Source organism: Sinocyclocheilus rhinocerous, unplaced genomic scaffold, assembly GCF_001515625.1.
Source record: "Sinocyclocheilus rhinocerous isolate Xijiao unplaced genomic scaffold, SAMN03320098_v1.1 scaffold395, whole genome shotgun sequence".
Classification (NCBI taxonomy): domain Eukaryota; kingdom Metazoa; phylum Chordata; class Actinopteri; order Cypriniformes; family Cyprinidae; genus Sinocyclocheilus; species Sinocyclocheilus rhinocerous.
In genome coordinates this window covers 924,772-945,732 of record NW_015660890.1, presented here as the reverse complement: position 1 = coordinate 945,732, position 20,961 = coordinate 924,772, and the positions used below count along the sequence as shown (strand labels likewise).

General features: G+C 40.1%; 1 protein-coding gene across 9 annotated transcripts in view; it reads left to right on the top strand.

Moving 5' to 3' along the window:
- The window catches only part of LOC107725987 (ELKS/Rab6-interacting/CAST family member 1-like), a 213,824-nt gene that overhangs the window by 169,722 nt on the left and 23,141 nt on the right, over window positions 1-20,961 (top strand). For 8 of the 9 annotated variants that reach the window (XM_016535429.1, XM_016535428.1, XM_016535432.1 and 5 more), the window contains one exon: window positions 9,253-9,351. In XM_016535429.1, the coding sequence (XP_016390915.1) occupies window positions 9,253-9,351 (99 nt within the window). Of the gene's footprint in view, window positions 1-9,252; window positions 9,352-11,101; window positions 11,168-20,961 lie in introns of all 9 variants that reach the window. The other variant, XM_016535430.1, reaches the window with a different exon arrangement.

The window sequence follows — 20,961 nt, the reverse complement described above, 5'->3', positions numbered from 1 at the left end:
TTTTACAGCAATGGCAAAGTTCATTTATTTAGGCAAGTCAGTACAATTTTCTTCTAAAAAAATAAATGAATGAATAAACAAACAAACAGAATACAAAGATTATTGGAGTACTTTTATAAAATAGAAAATACTACTTCTGTTTGTTTGTCTCTAAAATTTATTCAAGGTGTTTATTTGTAATTATTTGTGAAATTATTATGCATGTTAATTTTTTTCTTTGCCTTTTCTGGTTTACTCATCATGTGTACAGGTGCATGACACACCTGTACACTAGGGCTGTGACGATAAATCGATGCATAATCGATTCGTGGATGGATTCTGAGATCTTCCGAATGCATCGCGATTCTCTCTGGAATCGTTTCTGAGCTTAGATTTAAACAGCAGATGGCGCTCTACTCTAGTTTTTATCCACACACTCAAATGCTCATGAAGAAGAGCACTGAAGAGCGCTTGTGCGTTCGGCTGAGTCTGTAATTTCACCTCGGCTCAGAACACAGCCCACTGTGAACACACTTGTACACCCTTGTAATTCGCTTCAGCCTTTTCGAATTTTATGAATGATTATTTTAGGTTCAAGTGTGTGTAAGGATTTGGAAACGAGCAGAGTATGTCTGTTTCTAAAGCATGCAGCGCCATCTGCTGTTCAAAACTAATCTCAGAAACGACTCAAGAAAGGATCGCAATGCATTTGGAAAATCTCAGAATCGATGCGGAATCATTTCTCAATTTGCGATGCATCGATTTATTTTCCCAGCCCTACTGTACACTCCCATACACAGCAAGTCTGCATTAAAAGGATAGTGCAACCAAAAATAAAAATTTGCTGTTAATTTACTCACCCTCAAGCCATCCAATTGGATGTCGATTAGTTTTTTTCCGTAGAACAGTAAAGATTTTTAACTGAAACCTTGGTATTTGGTGATTCATAAAATGTAAGTCAATGACTGCCGTCACTCTGAGAGTCAAAAGAAGCATATCAAGGCAATGCAAAATTAATACCCATGGCTCCTGATGATATATTGAGGTCTTATGAAGTGAAACGATCAGTTTGTGCAAGAAACTGAAAATTATTTACAACATTATTACCTGTAATCCATAGCCTTTAGGCAAATGGGGATGTCTGATTCTTTTCTGTGACCTGGTTCAAATGTTCGGTTTCTTGCGCAGACAGATCGTTTAATCTGTTTGTTACAATCATTACTCAGTATAATAAAAAGTTTAGGAGTCGTGCCTGTTCCAAAGACGAAACATGATTTGAAATACTAAACGCTGCCCCATCTATTACGCAATTTTTAAAATATAGTAGTCATTATGTTATTATTGTGATTGAGTGATTTGACACATTAAATATGTGCAATTGAAAACCCAGGACTCTCATTTTCAAAGTCTGCTGCTCTGCCCACTGAGCTGTCCAGGCTGTCCTTTGGTTTAAGCTACTGCTTTCCATTCCAAGGAAACCTTGACGTGTGATGATTGTCAACTCAGATGTAGCTTTAAGTTGGGGATGTCATATATCTGGCAACTCTTCCAGTCCTCTTCCAGCATTTCCAAGCAGTGAGTCTATGCTCATTCAATCAGGACGTTTTAGTCTTGCCAGTATGATTCAATCTTTGCAGTGTGTATGCACAATATTATGTTTTTTTTATGTCCGAAACGTGGCAAGGCATGGAAAGGTAGGATAGAGAGGAAGCAGATTGAGGTTGTGTACTCCAGAGGTCACGGAGTGCTATGGAAAGTCACTTCACTCTGGAGGAGTAGGAAAGGCTCTCGATATGTCGTTTCACTTCCGTGACCCCAATTATGAGCTTGGCAAAAAGGCCTTTGATATCGCACTGAATTTAGAGCAACGTCAGAGAATCGTGAGTCAGCGCTTTTTTGAATTTTCAATTTTTCTCAACCTTTTTGGCAGCGCATCAGCATTTTTGAGTCGCAATAGATTGGGGGGAGGGTGGAAGGGGACGAGAGAAATTATAATGGTGCAGAAGTAGAATAATTGTGAAAATGATTAGATTAAGTGAGCAAATGAGCTCTCCAGTTGGGACCGAAACCAAAGAATTGAGGTCAGCATTCCTGACAATTATCATAAGAGCAGAGAAAGAGAGCGAGAGAAAGTGAATGTGAGGGAGAAGGAGAGGAAAAATTCAAACAAGCAATCAAGGTATGCAGGAAAAAAAAGATGGAAATGCTAAGACGGATAAGGGAAGTAGAAAGAACAGGAAAGTGTGGCACTTAGAAGCATTCCAGCTTTGTGCTTTTAGATGTTTTGTGCTGGTGGCAGTAACTTGAGCAGTTGTATTGCTTTTTTGTAAACGGTGCAGCACGCTCAAGCAACTGGGCTCAGTGTGCGTCCCCCCATCCGCTCGGCTTTATCAGGTCCATATCACTGCCTGTAGCTGAAGGAATTTTGAGGAAAGTGAGGTCCTGGAACAAGGGGGAAAGTAGAGAAGCAGAGCCCCATGTGCTGGATTCCTGAACCCCCGACACACACACACACACTTTTTTTTTTTCAGTGTACATTAACTATCTTTTTGAATGAACAAAGCCTGAAATGTGTAAAAACTATGTGTGAGATTTAATTTCAAGAACATATTTCAAATTATTAATATAATATAATAATCAAAACAGTAGCATTATACATTAAATTAGCCCTTTTAGCTCAAACCACACACTAAAACAAATAGCAAAAATGTAAAAAAAAATATATATATATTTTATCGCACTGTTCCTGTTAATTCGCAGTATTTTCAGGCAACAATGTTTTACAGAAAGTCATCAAGGCAATTGGCTTTTTTTATTTCCACCATATTAAGTATTATGATTTCTCCCGTTCATATTTTTACAAGTAGCCTGTGTCCTCCACGACTAATGTTTTCATCAAATTACAGAAATCTAAAAACATTAAATGTAATAAACTAGTTTTTATATTATTTGAAGGAAATATGAACCAATTTGTACTTTTGCCATACTACCACCCTTCTAAGTTGGTCTACTGTATATATGGCACGAGAGAGAGAGAAAGTGCTGTTCTTGCTGTGGCAAACACCAACCTTCTAATTCTAACTGAGCAAAGAAGTCTGTTTGCTTCCCTCTAGGCTCCCAGAACAGAGAGACCATTCTGTTTCCACCCATTTCCCAGTTATCTGCTCTGTTCGATTTTAATCCCAGGCCTCTAAAACTGGAAGCACTACAGCTCACAATCATGGGAGCTCTGTAGAATCCTTTCTGTCATGCTTGTCCAAGGAGCTTATCTCAACGACTGTTATTCATGCAGGGATCTGGGACTGTATTTTTGTGTTATCTTTGCTTTTGATGTCTTGGCCTCTTTAGAGACTTCTGAGACTTAGTAATTGCTTTTAATGGTTTGAAAAAAGGCCATGACAGAGCACTAAACTCTTTCTTCTTAACTATTTGTGACTTTCTTTTCGTCCTCAATCACATTATTCTAATGTTCATTGTTCAGAGTGCCAAAGGGCAGCAACATCAAAGTGCACAAAAAACAGTGGAGACCTTGTATTAGTGCATTATCCTGTAAATACCCATCTTTTTATTAGATTTTCCATATGTTAATAGTGTAAAGTGCTTGATTTGTTGCATGTAAGTAGTAAAAGTGTGTTATTTTAACGTTTGCATAAATCAGTTATATAGTATATTTACATCAAACTTCAATTTTAAATGGAAGCTCCCTAAATATTATACTTAACCATTACATTTTTTATATTTTCATGTGTGCTATTTCTACCTGGTTTGTGGTGTTTTTTATCAAAGCTTGAAACTGGTGCATGGAAATAGGAAGACAGTTTGGACAGGAAACTCAAGGATTGGCATGCAGATTATTTGGGTGAAGAACAATGGCCTAGTGGTTTTTGCAAGGGCTCCGATACACTGAGCTGTGATGCTTGTGTGGGAAATGTGAGTTTAAGTTTTAGTTCAGCTTCAGTTGTCATACTCGTTGAGCACTTTAACAATCCAAACACTGGGGTGGACAGAGGTTTGGTGTGCCTGTGGCAAACGTGCTTTACATTTACAGGAATTGTTACAACGGGGGTGTGTGGAGGGGTTTTGCGTGTGTGTACTCTTATACACCTGAGTTAAAACCCATTTAGAGGAGACCTGGAGAACACCAGGGAGCTAAAACTCCTACTGTTAACAGAGAGGCTTTAATAAAACATGACTTTTCCAGAGCTCATGTTGAAGCTCAACATGCACACATACACAAACTTGTGTTTACTTGTAAAGGAAAAGACCACTATTCATGACATGCATTTATGTCTATATAGGTCAATCTCACAGAGCACACATCTGTGACAATAGACAAAATAAGGGAAAAAATTTATGGAAATTTTTTATTTTAATAATTGTATCTATCTGTCTGTCTGTCTGGTGCTTGGATGCATATTTTACTTCCATTTACTCTTTATTTATCTGTGTATTTATTTTTATTTATTAGACAGGCTTCATGATATTCACTTGACAGTTTACTTGTGCTGAATTCATTATGCATGTTAATTTTTTTCTTTGCCTTTTCTGGTTTACTCATCATGTGTACAGGTGCATGACACACCTGTACACTAGGGCTGTGACGATAAATCGATGCATAGAAGCAGAGCCCCATGTGCTGGATTCCTGAACCCCCGACACACACACACACACACAACCATTCCCTTGCCATAAGCCACTCAGACAGGGATCTGGTTTCATGGTAAATTTTATTACACATGGATGTAAGGGGCTCCTACAATTAGGGAGGGCTTCTTAACAGGGTCTTGCTTATCCATCTGCTTGTTAGCCTGCAAGCTTGAACGTTTCGTTCTCCCATTTTACATTCCTTCCCAACCTCCCCTTTTCTCCCCGTGTCCAGTACCTTCCATTCCAATTCGAGCCTGCTTTCTCCACCACCATCTCATCTGTCTTCCAGCACCGGCCACCATTCCTTTCTTCTTTGCTTTATGGCTCACATATGAGCTGTTAGGTTCGGAGTGTGCCTCCCTGTTCCGTAGCCATCTGGGATCGGCTTTTCAGAACCCCTCCAGCCCTTTGAGGAGATCCGGTTTCAATGAATGCTCACCCGCACCTCCCTCTTTCCTCACGTATATACACAAACACCTCCCTGTGGATCCCTTGACATCTTTGAGATTCCTTCCTCCTTGCCTTCCATTGTCCGTGTTTTTGAAGGCACGTCTGTGGATTGCGTGAAGTTCGGATGTTCTGCCAAAGTAAATCCAGGAGGTCTAGTGGCTCCTACTAATGTAGGGTACATGATGTCATTGGCTAGATCATCGACAAGGGTCGAAGGGCACACATGTACATCTGTAGCAATTTGTCTCCTCTGTCTCGTTCTCCCCTCCGGTGCGAGTTTATCTCCTGGCGGAGGGCCTCTTCCGCTTGGAGAGTGGCAACTGTATAACACCCCTCACCTGTTTTCAAAACAAAGACGTGAGTTCGAGCATTTTTGAAAATCATCTCCTTGTTTTCATTCTCAGTAAGTTAGAGCGGTTCAGCTTGGGGGGGGCGGGGTCTGTGGGGGTAGAGGGAACTCTGCATAGTGATGTTTAAGTAACTGTGGCATGTTTTAGGAAAATTATGGCAGATTTGCAGTATTGCCTCATAAATCATTTTATTAACCCTGTGAAGGTTCCTCAGTTTGACTGAATGAAAAATGATACACTTTCTTTCTGACTGTGGAACCCAAACGGAGATGTTTGGAAGAATATTCACGTCGCTTTTTTCTGTACTTGCTGTCAAGTTTGAAAAAGCCCTACAAAATGAGTCCAAAGAACTATAATACAAGTCTTCTGAAATCATTCAATAACTTTGTGTAAGGAGAAGACTGAATTCCAAAGGCTCATCATAAAATCATTTCGTTCCAAACCTGTATGACTTACTTTTTCTATGGAACACAAGAAAAGCATTTCTTGATGTCTTTGTTTTTTGGGTTTTGAACCCTGTTGACTTTCATTGTGTGGACAAACGTCCCTCAAAATATCTTCTTTTGCATTCTGCAGAAGAAAGAAAGTCATACAGCTTTGGAACGCCATGAAGGTGAGTGAATGTTTTGGTTGAGCTGTTCCTTGAGTCAGTCACAATGTCAAAAAACAAGATTGCGCCCCAGTGCACATATACACACACTTGTTCGATTGTACAGACCTATGAGCAAAAATTTCCCCAGTGCAGTTCAATAAACAATTTATGAGTCCCTGCGCCCCACTAAACTCGGTCGGTATCGAAAACCACATCACTCGTGAGCCGGCAAATAAGCAAATACCACCTCCCCCTCGTTCTCGTTCTCTCTTTTGCTTTGCAAATGAGTTTCTCGCTCTCCAGCGGCCAGAGTCATCTGTAGGTGCTCTGTGGCCCCCAAACCCTGAAATCTTACAGCTTTAAGGCAAACTGTTTGTTTTTACTGTTTTTTTTAGTTTTTTTTTAGTACACGTTTCTTTTTTCCGATTTTTCAGGAGAGGAAATGAACGATGCATGTTCACGCTGGGAAAGCCATGTATGCCTAATGTTAGCAGAGTTGACTGAATCATTTTCCCCTCCTCTTCTACATTTGATAACGTTTATGTTTTCTGTAGGTCTGTACCAGGATTTACATGCTACAAGCTGGAGAGCTTAAGCCTGACTTTCCGAACCCGCGCCCTGAATCCTTCGCACTAACCCACTGAGCATGTGGAACAAATTGTCTCGAATGGGGTATTTTCTTCCTCATGAGGTAGTGACAGCTGATCTAAAATGTTGCGTTTTTTTCCAGGGGCTATAATGGCTCCCCCTTGTAGCGTCTCGGGCTCCGGCCGCCTCCATGTTGACTGCTGCCTTCTGTGGGGCAGAGTGAAAAACTAAGAGGTTGTTGAGTACAAGGTGTCTAAAAGCTGCTCAGAGGTTGTTTGTTCAACATTTTTATTTAACCTCTGACTAAGTGGCTTGTTAACAGGTAAAGATCGAGTCGTGCCTACACAAGAAATCGAGGCAACCAGAGGCATCGTGCCTTGTGGGTATAATGTTGATGTCTGTTTTCTGTGTGTTTTCTCATGTCGTTTCAAACGTATATGACTTTGTTTCTTCTGTTGAGCACAGGATAAGATGTTTTGAAGAATGTTTCAATTGTTTTGTTCATATAATTAAAGTCAGTGGGGTCCAAAAGAACATTGAACCCCTTTGACTTTCATAATATGATCAAAAAAGCATTTAAATTTCACCCAAAAATGTCATTCTTATGTTGAACACACACACACAAAAAAGAAAAAGAACCAAACAGTTGTTGGTCCCCATTGACTTACTAGGAAATACTAGAAATACTATGAAAGTCAATGGGGACCATCAACTGTTTGATTGCCAGCATTCTTCAAAATATTTTCTTTTGTGTTTAACAGAAGAAAGAAACTCTTACAGGTTAGGAACAACATGAGGAATGACAATACGTTTTATTTTTGGGTGAACTATCTGTTTAAAAAAATCTGTTGTTCCACCTAGTAAAGCATGAGGTACAGGTTTAGAATGTCATGAGGTTGCATATTTGATGACACAATTTTAATTTTAGTGTGGGCTATCCCTTTAAGACACTAATTCTTACCTAGGCCACTTGTGTTGACATAATTCCGACCCAAACATGCACAACGGCTGGTTTATCTGGCCCATTGAAACCCACAGCCGCCCGGTGGTTGGTTAACATTATGTTTATTACTGTAACAGAGGGGAGGATAGGAGAGAAAAATTGGGAGTGCGGGAGGTGGAGGGAAGAGGGTGAGAAAACCAAACAGAAGGAGCCCAACCATCACATTCTGGTCAGGAAGCAGCCGGGAAACAAGCCGAAGAATCCAGAAGGGCAGGGTGTGGGTCCGCTTTCGTTCGAACGTAATGTCTTATTGATTAATTTCAGCGCTGTGTGGTGGTGGAGTCAATTGTGATGGTGGGCTTGCCAAAAGTAATCATGTGCGTTTTTCCTTACTCCTGCCATAGATGTTGATTCAAATTAGCTTTATTTTAATGAAAAATGTGAATGATGTCTGGTATGACTTCACTGCATTGATCCCAACTCATTTGCAGAGATATTTCACCCAAAAATGACATTGCTTTTATCATTGACACAACCTCATGTTCCAAATGTCAATTTCTAAAGTAAAACTAAACAAAATGAGAAGTTGTGAAGAATGTTCATGCTGCTCTTTTGCATAAATTGGAAGCAGTATTGTGACCACTCTAAACATCATAGCAATCACATAAAAAACAAAAAACACTCTGAATAGAGGTGGTCAAGCTCTAAAAAAGCAAGTAGCTTAAAAGTGATCCAAACAACTTATGTTAAATTCTAAGCCATACATAAGCTTTGTGTGAGTAGGAGACCAAAAAGTAACTGAAACTGTAACTGAAAAGTAACTGGACTTGTCGTCTGTCCCCAAATGCCATTAACTTTTGCGTATATTCAGCTGGTTCTCTTCATACAAAAGTGTGAATAGCCTTTAAAAGCTACAGCAGGGTAAATGATGACAGTTTTAATTTTGGTGAATTAAAACCATAAACTAAAGAAAAAAAGGTCTTCAAAATAAGATCTAAGAAAGCATTTTTTGCACAAATGGTCCGGTGGGTATTTGTAAATGTTGCATGCTGGATTCAAACTCATGCTGCCCACACGAGCACCACAGCTTAATGTGTCAAAGCATGTACGCTCAGCCTCGTCTCCTACAAATTAGTGCATTTCTAATCTAAGAGGTGTGCAGACACAGAAACCTTGGGGCGCTTGTTAAATCTGTGCAATGGTTTGAGCATGTGGAGGCTTGAATCTGTATCAAGCAGGGAGGTGAGTGTGCATATGTTGTTTATATTTGAGAGAAGCTGGTGTTTTGTTCTCTATTCTCTACATCTCGGCTCTTCTCTCACTGTCTCTGTTATTGCTTTTTCACACCCTTCTCCTCTGGGTTTAAAAGATCTCCGTCGCTCGCTTTCCCCCTCCTCGCTCAAATCCATTCCAGCTGAAACTTGCGTGAATACGCTGTGATCCCCCTCTCGCTGTAGGGCTCGAAGTAATACTCTGTCTATCAAAACGAATATCAGAATCACTTCTTATAATGCTTGTAATTGAATTCATACAGATAAAATTTCCACTCCTAACAGCATGGGCTGAGATGGAGATTTGATAACTCAAGCCCCAAGACTACCAGGCTTAGAGTCAGACTGGGCTCATTTCGAAATGATGGGGGGAAAGTGTGTCTGTACGTGTGTGTTTTGGCTGTAGTTTACAATGAGCTGTATCTTTTACAGACGCAGAACCGTATGAAGTTAATGGCTGATAACTACGAGGATGACCACCTCAAGGCCTCGAATTCTGACCAGACCAATCACAAACCCTCTCCGGATCAGGTGAGCCAATCAGACTACACCTTACAGAACCACTTTGTTAGTTCTTTATCCTTTATTTCTTCAATAGGTTTTACTGATTGATCATACTTAGGGTTAGTGATTTAAACAAACCCTTAACCCTAAACTTAAGTCCCATGCCATTTGTGCTAAGAATATGAGATCTTCTTTATGCACCAAGAGCTTGTAACACTCCAAAGAGAAAGGAAAAATTGAAATCGCATCATATGACCCCTTTAAATTCTGTATTCCGAAGTGAATGGACTTAACTTTCACATCACCATAAAATGGGTTAAAAAAAACGTACACTGAAATGTACACCTTTTTTTTTTTTCTTTCTTTCTTTCTTTCTTTCTTACTCATTCTACCATCCGATTTACCCCTAAAGGCTGTATCCTGATTTATAAAAAAGCCATTATAACCAAACATAAACAACAGGAAATTACATATTTCATATCCAATAAGGCACAGCATCCTCAGCTCCAATTTGTGTATTATTTCATATCGGGTCACCAAAAGAAAAAAAAAAGCTCACGTTTTCTCATCCATGAATGTGCGCGCGCGCACACATCCCTGAGTGTTTTTCTTGGAATAGTTCCGGCACACAGGATGATTCTGGAAGATTTAACTGGCTTTGTTCTTTGTTGCTTTTAAACGTTGAATTCCTTCGCCTTAAGCCTCTCTCTTCTGGATGGCTGTCCAACAGGAATTAGTTCATAAGGAGAGAAAGAGGAAAGAATTGACATGATAAAGTATGAATAGAGAGTGAAATTCAAAGAGAAAGGACAGCCTGTTGCATTCTTCTGTCCCAGCTCTCCCAGGAAGCACAAATCCTACTGGTTGTTATGACATGACTTGATTCGCTAAACGCAGTGTGTCATACCTGTCCTGGGACTCCTGGTGTAATCCAGTTCAAGTGCTACAATCCTAATTCACGTGCTGAAAGAAACCCATCAATCAGCAACACTCCACCCTCAACACATATCCCGGTATTCCCAACCACATATATGTGTGTATGTATGTTAGAGCTCATTGGAACTCCATCTACACACTCAGTCTCCCACGCACACACAGAAATCTGCTATAAAGCTATCCCAGGGTCTCTCCCCCATCGCAAACCCCTTTCATTGTCTTTCTTGATTGCCAAGAAAACACTTAGCTCACATTTTCCTGTGATCTTCATTTCTCACTTACATATTTCCAACTCAAATAAGAACACCCCCACACATCAACACCTGAGCCCACTCCAAACCTCCCCGATTGCACTGTTATCACCTAAACATGCCGACTGCAGAGCTGGTACCGACAGGGACCTCAGACGGCATTCATTGCAGGTATTTTCCACAGCCATCCAGGACAGACGGGGTAGAGGCCACGTGTGTTACTCATTTCAAGCTCATACTGCTATGGTTTCAATTCTTGTTGCAGCATAGCCACCCCCTTTTTTGGGCGAAGCCAGTTGCTTTTAATGCTGTTTCACTTTGGTTCAATGGCTAACTAATCACCCTTAACCCTCTGTTGAGAGATGGAGAAATTAATGGGAACGTAGTGTCTTACTCTTATTTATGACATTCAGTTTTTTTTTTCACTCCATGGGAAAAACTCACTGCTGCTCCAGTGTTTGTCAAAGGGAAAATTAGTCACTTAACATGAAATTTCAGTGCAATAAATGACCTGCTCTCACCCACTAATAACTTCTTTCTTTAATCCCATGCTGCCTTGGATTAAACCTGCACTCATTTTCCACCAATAGGACGATGAGGAGGGCATTTGGGCATAGCCAATCACGTGCCCTCTCCCAGCCATTTTGTTCAGAAGGGTGAGAAATGTATAAATGGGGAATGATGCTCTTCTTCTGTATTTCATCGTGTGTTAACTGTCTTTGAGTGTGCTTATTTTTTTCTTCTCCTACACTTTCCAGTTCATCCTTTCACTTCTTTCTTCTTTTGGTCTTTTTTTCCCTCTCTCATTGTTCTCATGTCCTGTGATTTTCTTTCATTCTATCTGTTTCTTGTCTGCCTCATTTCAGCATATATATTGGTGCTGATTATTTAATCATTTTTAAATATGACTTGCAGATATCATTCACAGAACAGGTTGTCCGAATGTAAAGTGACGCATGTCAAACGTTTTTCCTTGCATTTTTTTTCCTCCCACATTTTCCCATTATCCCCACAAAAATAGGTCACGATCTGTTCTGATTTGGTCAGCAAGGAAGAATAATGTTAAATACCAACAATAAACTGAAAACAAAAATCAAATATAAAATAAAAATACCAGAAGCATTTGTATTTAGTACATTTCATTTATTTATTTTATTTAACATTAAATTACATAAAAGGCTGCAGAGGCTTTTGTATTTTTATTTTTGTATTTTTTATAATCTATGTATTCATTTTTTTAAATGTATTATTCCAAAAAAATATTTTTTTTTAACTATTAATTTTTCTTGGTGTTCAGGACCAAATCAGAAAAGACCTGTATGTTGTGTTTACAAAATTTACATATTTGTCACATCTATTATCGTAATTTTATTGTCTGGCCATTGCAGTTCTTTCTAATATAAATACATTTAAATGCTTCATTTATAAGACCATTTTAGCTTTGTATGATAAACAATTTTGGTGATGGGTTGCCACTTCTAATATAAAATCTCGGTCCTAAAGCCAAACTAGCTAAGAAGTACTGGTTTGCATAGTGTTTTTATGAATAAATCACTGTAGCTTAATACTTTAAAATCACTTTTGATTTCGATAAATGACTCAAGCAGCTATTGAATTGACATATCCTTTCCCATCCCTTGTTGAACATCTGTTCGGGATTTCTGTCACGCAGAGGGTTGAATCCTTCCCTCCACCTTTATTATTTTTCACAGACAGCCAAGGAACAAATCGACCCGTCTGCCTTTTTGACTGCTCTGGTCTTTTCCTGTCTTTTCCCTCCAAAAAAACAACAACATTCTCATATTTGCTTCCACACTGACAGTTTTGATGGATGGTTTTGAGGAAACAGATTGACCGTAGAATACATATGAGCTGCACATGTTCAATCCATAGGACACATGCGCAACCGCTCAGTGAGAGAACCCATCAGAGCCGTTGCCCCATGCCCACGGTGATGCTAAATGCCATGTGGCGTTTTGACTGTAATTAATTAGCAGGTCGCTCCCCATCGATGCAGCCCGCAGATAACACATGTCCGTCGCATGAACAGTCGCACGCGGTAAAGCGCATATACTGCGAGTGCAATTAGGCGCAACGGAGCGCTGGAGAACAGAGTGGAATTGTGTGAGCTGTGGGCCGAGTGTCTCAGCAGTGTGAAGGGAGGGTTTTAATCCGAACAGCTGCCCACATACACTGAGTCCTATTTCAGGCAACTAATGGGCCCCTTTCGCTAATGTTTTTGCTTCGTTCGCAGTTCTTAACGTCTGAGCCGCCACGATACATTTCAAGGAAGAATTCCGATCGTCCACTGCACCCACGGTGCCAAACTGTACATGTAGCCGTGACATTAAAGTTGCTCTTTGTGTATCATATGACCATGTAAAACTTGTAATGGCATTTAGCAGGGGAGATCAAGACCCCAAGGCCCCTGAATATATGCTCACATAAAGGGCAGCCGTGTTCTCCAAAGCGTGTTCTCGGGGCAAGGAACTGCAGTCGCACGTACAAGCGCATGATTAGAGAGGGTAATAATCTCAACATGACTCTGATCTCCTTCATGTTGAATTGTGGGTGGTCGAGGATTATTTAATTGCTCGCCGTTTGGCACGATAACCCACCGCAACCCTGGAATCGGTTTCGGCTATGATGAAACGCAGTCCGTTTTAATCTGACTGTGTGGTGCATTGCTAGGTGTGTATTTACAGATGCTCTCTGGCCCTTGACTCTGTTTTGTGTTGTTCTTTAGGGCTTTGCATTTTCTCCTGCGGCTTTGTGGATAATTGATGCATGTCTGCTTTTGTTGTCCTCTTCCATCATTCTAGTGTCACTGTGTGATGATGTGTGTGGTTTTTCAGTGTTCCGGAGTTCTGGAAATTAACACCCATGAGTGAGGGAGCTTGAAACTTTCAGAGTTATTCCTGTTTCACTAACAGAATATTTGTAAGCTCTGCCTTCAGGTACTGTAAATGTCAAGACGGACTTAGCTTCAAATGTCAGGAGGACTGACAGAGCAGTAGTCCAGACCTTTTGAAGTAACTTGTCTTCTTGTCTGTTTGTCCTCTTGAATTGATTTTGAAAAGATTGCTTGTCAGTCTGAGCCTGGATGTCTGAAGGAAGTGGGGGAAACGTGATGTCCACCACAAAATTGACTGTATCATAGGGCTGAAACAATTTCTCGAGTAACTCGAATACAAAAAATGATCGAGGCTTCGTTTAGTCCATTTACTGCAACTACACACGGAACACTGTGTTTCCCCACGGATCATTATTACTGACGCACAACCCGATATATGGTGGCTAGTTATGATGTCCCTAAGTTAGCTATGTTTTGTGAAAGACTAAGCACAATTCATGTTGATTGTCTTATTCTCTCTCTGTGACACACACAAACACACACTAACTCACTTATTAACAGTGACTTGCTACTGTCACCTACTGGCGGTTTTAATTTCACATTTAAAGTATCTTTTAATTTTTAAAATGGTTGTAAATATCAGTATTCAATATTTCATGTTTAAAATAATTTTGTTGATACTGATATCATTTGTTTGGTAACAGCCCAAATGTCTTATTATTCTAATTGACTGATAAAATGTAAGAATTTGATTTATAAGATGATGCACACTTTTAAGGAAAAAAAAAGGCTTTATAAAGGTAAAAATGCCCATAAAATGTAAACATTTATTTAAACTTATTGGAACAGATTAATTTCTATCACTGCTGTGAACTGACCAGTACACAGAATATGAAGGATATCAAAAACAAGTTTTACACACACACCAGTATGTAGAGAGACATTTAAGAGGGTTTATTCTCCAAATAACTTAATTTCATGTTGCAGAAAAATGTGTTTAGAAATTGTGTATGGACTCTAGTTCTTGTTCCAAGTTACCTTCCTGTCCACTGATTTTTGCCTCTTACAAAAGCCACAAAGCCTTCCAAGAAGACAGTAAAGGCTTATGTCTTGCTTGAATCATGTCATGCTTGTCATGCTAAAAAATGACTACTTATCCGATTACTCGATTAATCGATGGAATAATCGGTAGAATACTCGATTACTAAAATAATCGATAGCTACAGCCCTACTGTATCATTTCATTTTCCGCGAAAACTGTAAGGCCCCGAACCGGATGCGAGACATCCTTGTGATCGAGAAATCTGTCAACCAGTTATTTCCATCCTAACCAAAACAGGTCAATCCAGCACTTTTTTTCTGTGCTGCATCTGCCTCACTAAATTGCTCATTCCTCCGTCTTTCTTTTGTGACAAGTTTGTTTCAAGGTGACTCACATACGACACGATGCCAGAGCGGGTGTTAGCACGTGGAGCAGAAAAGTAATGAAGACTCCATTGTCGTGTCACCTCTATTTGACGACCTTAGACATTACTAACCATTTGGACGGTGTGATTCCATGGAAAACTGTGAAACAGAGTTTGGCAGTTGCTCGCATGTTCCAGGGGTCAGTGGGTACCCGTCCCGCTGGAGCAACTAAGGTGTAACCTCTGCTGAACTCGTCCCATGAGCGCAACCACCCACCATTTGCCCACATTATTAAAACTGTCCCGCCCCTCAGTGAGAGAACAGAGACCTCGTTGCTGACTTGGTTTTATTTTTTTTTCTTTCGACTCAAAAATGGCTCAGTGGTCAGAGGGGGAAAATTTCAACAGCTCTGTTTAAGTCATTAATATGAACCCAAAATGCATGTTTGCTTTCTTATTTGGCTTTTGTACTTGCATTGTTTATTCCAGCTTGACTTTTTTCTTTCTGTCAGTTCCAACTGATTCCAGTCCAAATATTTATAATTAGATTAAAATGGGAAACATGTGGCGGCGAGGGAAGTTGCAGGGGGTCGTTGTTGAAACCTTCCCACCTCCATATGATTTCAATATAAAACTGGCCTCTGGCTCCATGCGCCTGGTGCAGACAGGAGGGTAGACAGTGGTGGGGCCCTCACTCAGTCTGGGGGACTTCGTTTGGCAGAGCACAAACTTGGGGTTTCTGCGGAGCCCCTGAACCATGCTGCCCCACTTCCTGTACCATGAAACTGAGATCTACATCCCTGCAACAGAAGAGAGTCACTGTACCCCAAATGGCTCAATCAGTCACTCTCTGAGAGGAATCGCTTCTCCATTTGTCAAAGTAAGAGCAAATAGGGTGTCATTGGAAACATACCCTAGCTCCTTACAAGGGGTCGGAGGTCATTTGACGGATGGCCGTTGCTCACAGAGTCTCGGGAGAGGCCAGTAGAGCGAAATGACTCTGAGCCAATCAAGTGTGTGACAGATATCAACCAGTCGGTCCCAGCAGCACGCATGCGGCGGGTTTTATCTGACCCCGTAATCGGAGCCTCTCGCTCAGCTTGATGAGAGGCCGATGACTGCCCTTGGAGACAAGATGAATGGCTGTAGTTCTGCAGCGGCTACGTTTGAATAGGCCAATCGGAAGAGAGTTGAGATGGCGGCATCTAAGCACTGAGATGATGTCATGAAGGATGAGCTCACCTATAGGAGCTCATATAGGAGTGTGTTGAATCTCTCCTCTGTCAAGGCTTCTGGCTCAACGTTCTCTGCTGGATCCTGAGAGAGACTCTGCTTAGCATCAGCTGGATAGGCGATGACTTCCCCCGCCACCTCTAATTTTCACGGAGTATGTCAACATACATGTATTTTCTTGAGAGGAATTCTGAGCTGGCTCGGTTGGAGATGGTACGTGTTTGGGGAGGTTAAGTTCGCTAGTCGTATCAGAAGTTATCTTAACACTTTCCGTTTCTCACGATTTCCAGTCCAGCTATTAATAGTCCTGCGGTTTGGATTTTATCTGCCTTGTGGTGCAACATTTGTTCGTTTTTGAAGATACAAAGGTGTCGCTTTTGATGTACGCTTTCTCCTTCGTTCTTTATGTTCCCTCTCTCTTCTCTTTCTTTTTCTCAGGCATAGCGTTGCTTTTTTTGGCCAGTTTCGTTTGCCCAGTCTTGCTTCACTGCCTGACTGTCCTGCTTTTTAAGGCCTCAGCAAACCACACGTCTTGGCCTGCTCTCCCAGGATGCATCACTCAAGAAAAATACATTTTAATGGCGCGTCCATGTTTCTGGTTTCCCTCTTGGAACTAGGCAACCCAAGGACGTACTGGCCAGCTGGGTTCTGCTTGCCTGGTCTATGTCAGAGGGTAAACTAGGAAAATAGACTAAAGATGTCAATCGAACCACAGCATTTCTAGTGAATGCTGAATGATGAAAACCCCCTGTTTTTTGTTTTCGCCCCACCATTGCATCAGTTCTCCCTTCTGAATCTTGAAATTGATTTTAGGCTGTCATTAATTGGTGGGTGCTGGCGATAATAAAAGTATGAATTTCTGTTGTTGACCTCAGAATTACCAAATGACTGCGAACAATCCTATCAAAACAAATAATCGCGTGACTCCACCCTCCTCAAACCCGATGAACCCAGCGTGGCCACGATTTCTGCGCAAGCTGCCGAAACAGTAAAGTTCGAGGCTCATTGTGGTGGGGATTATGTGGTCGGAACGTTTTGGCCCCCTGGTCCAGGGCGCCATTTCTGGATGTGTTAACGGGCGGACGTGGGAGCCCTACCCTGGGCGCTGCGCCCGTCGGTTTCCCTCTCCAGGTTAGGAGGGGAAAGTGCTCGTAATATTACTCAGTAATGGTCCATGACCGTGAGCAGTGGAAAATCCTTGTGACTTTAGAATGTCTGCTAACTGATAACGCAATTGTCTGAGCGTTTCCCACTCCAGAGAAATACTGAAAGGAATGGATATATTAAAAGGGGGAGTTCCATGCATGTTAACCAATGCTCATTGGAAAACAATGCATCTGGAACTGGTGCTGTCTTTGGTTATGCGATATTTCCCTGGGATTCATCACTGGAAAGGTGTTGATTTGTTCACTTCCAGATTGTTCTTGTTTTTGCTAGTGCTGCTTAGACATGTTGCATCCTAATCTCCGCCCACTGAATGTTAGCTTCATACTGCTAATAAACTCCCTGCGGCATGTCAATAGGCCTTAATGCTTTCCAGAGCTGTGGATGGGGGGCCTGGAGCAGGTTGAGCCCTCCTGGCCCCCCTGCGGACGCCACTGCTCTGATTTAAGGCTGATAGGAAAGAGATTCTGCACCCTGCCTAAGCTGTCCAACAACCACCTTAAATCTCCCAGTTCATTTAGCACTTAACCAGCCGTGGACGGAATGAGCACTGGAGACCGGATGGGTGGAAACTGCAGCGCTGCTCCCTCTCCTTTTATTTCTTCCTCTTTTGCTGCTTCTTCCTTTTGGTCTCTTCCCCCACAGTCTGTTTCCGTTTACCCAGCTCTCCAATTAAGCCTAAAATCGAGGGCCTAGAACTACCTCTATTATCAGTCAATAAAAAGGCCAAAACCTGCCATGTGTGGTTCACACTTAAAAGAGGTGTTACAGGTGAACATGTTACACATATGTGTAGAGATATCTTAGCAAACAGGACACAAGTGCACATGTGAAATTAGTGCTAGGTGGAGCGATGGTGTATACTGAATAAATATAAAATATGTATAGTTAACATGTATGAAAAGAGTAGAGATACCACATATCCACAATGTGATTTCTTTTTTAAAATATTAATTTTATAATGTGAACAATTTAGTTTAAATGTATCGCACATACTTTTTCAAGTCTTTTATATTTAAAGTAGGTATTAAAATAACATTATAAAAATACATGCATTAGTTCATTGTTCATGGTATGTTTTTTAATATTTAAAATGTAATGATTTAATATAAAGCATTTAATTATTTATTATAAAATCCTAAATAATATTCTATTGCAAATTAAATAGATATAAATAATTATATTCAGGGTTATTAGAGTTAACTAAAACTAAAACTAAAACTAAAATACAAAGAAAACCATTTTCATTGCTTGAAATAGAGCAAATATTAACTGAAATAAAAAAATATATATTAAAAAGTTTGAACAAAAGTTTAAGCTTTTTTACTAGCCAACATTCCTTATTTTAGTTTAACTTGATGTACCAAGATAAAATTAAAACTTAAATAAAAATTAAAAAAATATATTATATTTTTTTAAATTACTAAAACTTTAACTAAAATGAAAATGAAAATGGAAAATATGAAAAAAAAATAAATAAATTCAAAATATTAATGAAAACTTTATCTCAATTACAGTATACTAAAATAACACTTATTGTTATATTATAATATATCATATGTTATGTTATATTATATTATATTATATTATATTATTTACATTTACATTTAGACATTTAGCAGACGCTTTTGTCCAAAGCGACTTACAATTGGGGGATACATAAAGCGATAAATTATATTATATTATATTATATTATATTATATTATAGTTTTGTGTCACACTGTCTAGGCCTATGTGAACATGTGTGTCAATTTCTCTTTGAACCACTGAGCTGTTGACACACTTCCTCCACACCTAAATTATTCCTGTCTCTGAGGACCAGGTGTGATAGCAGAGGATTGTGTATTTCTTACCTCTGAGCCAGAGGGAGTCTGTTAGAGCCATCTCTCCCAACTCTAACACCCTTGAACCCAGCTAGAGCCCCATTCTCAGGCTTTCTGTTTCCTCTGCCCCCTATCTTTACATGCGTAGCGGCGTAAGTCTTCTGGTGTTGAGTGCTACACAGGGGAAACCCTTTGACCTCAGGATGTGGTTCTCCTCAGATCTCTCCATCCACAGCTGTTCTCAAAACTCCTTCTCTTGTGGAGCTCTGACAGTAAGACAAGAAAGTTATCCCAAAAGTTGGGGCTGTTTGTGAACATGAGGCCAAGGGGATCTCTCTGCAACAAAACTGCTCCAATCACTTATAATACCTGGAGAAAGCTATCTGTTAGCATTCCCATTCGTCAACGGCAGTTGCTCAGCTATCCAGGCAAATCTTGATTCCTCAAGGCATAAAACTATAGCAGAGGAGACTGAAGTTGGTCAAACAACAAAAATAATGCAAACAGCAGAAAGCGTTTTAAGACCTCAGATGAAAGATACCATTAAAGACTCAACAGACTCAAGTCAAAGGTCTTCCTTGCGTCGTAAGTTTAAAGTCAAATGTGACACATTTATAGTTAAGATTTAAATCTTCCGTCCATGGTTTTCAGAGCTCCCTGTAGTTATGCTCAGATCTGGCTTTAAGTCATTAACTCGTCTGGTTTGCCCTCACAGTGGGGTAGATATTCTGGAGCTTTGCTACATGTTCGCCCCTTCCTCTGCTTTCTTTTCAGCACACCCGGTTAATGATGCCCCTCAACCTCGGTTTGAAGAGGTCAAGACCTCCTTTTACCCCAACACCCCTCACCTTCAGGGTGATGACCCCCACGGCCACTGCTCCCACCTCCTGGAGCGAAACTACAACCCACACGACAGCTTTACTTCCCTTTTCCAGAGGCTAATTTCTTTTTGGCAGTTTTGAGTCTTTTTTGCTCATTACGCACAAACACACAATGAATGGAATGCCGTCCCTAGACTCCAGCCTTCATGGTCTGTTTAAATGGCGCTATGATGGTGACACTGGGAGTTACTTGGTGTAAAAATTCCCTCCGTCCTTCTCCAGAGTCAACAGTAACCTGCCCTGGCTTTTTGTCCTGCTTTCCCCCACCCAGTGCTATTAAAGACCTGCTTATTCTATTAGGCAAAGACTGGGAGAGCTTTGGCATGTAAGTCAACAGTCATAAACACCCCCACCGGTATAAATCTAATGGCATTTATATAAAAACCTGCGCAAATAGGTGACGAGGCTCTAAGTTCATAAAAAGCTACAGCAACGGAGCCCTGACATGCATAAATCTTGCATCTATTAAAATATGAGTGCTGTTGTAATTTTGTAGCTTGTGAGAGAGAGAAAGACATTGTAGGACCTTTTTTGTAATTGACTTCGACCAAAATATATATATATATATATTTATATATATTTGTATTTTTTTCTTACATTTATTTAGCTATTTATTTTTAATATTTTAATTAATATTTTTGTTATAAATATATATATATATATATATGCATTATATATATATATATATATACACATACATACATATATATATATATATATTACTATTAATATTTTTTTATTAATTTTTTGTTATTTTATTTATTTTTTTATATTTACTTTTTTAATTTTTTGTATTCTATATTGCTTGAGCAAATTATAGAATTATAGAATTGTGTGTGTGTGTGTGTGTGTGTACACATCAGGGGTCTACCGTGATATATTGAGAGTTGTGGATGGAGGCATTGCGTTCAGTTGCTTATGAAATGACAGTATGGAACGACAGACCGACTCACCTGCTCTTAATCTGCCATCTTGATCTGCTCTCCATGCTCGGATTACATATGTTTCTGTCCGTGCGCTTTTGGGAGGTATGCGTGCGTCTCTTCGCCCCCTTACGCTTTATTTGACAGTCATTATTCTCTCATGTCA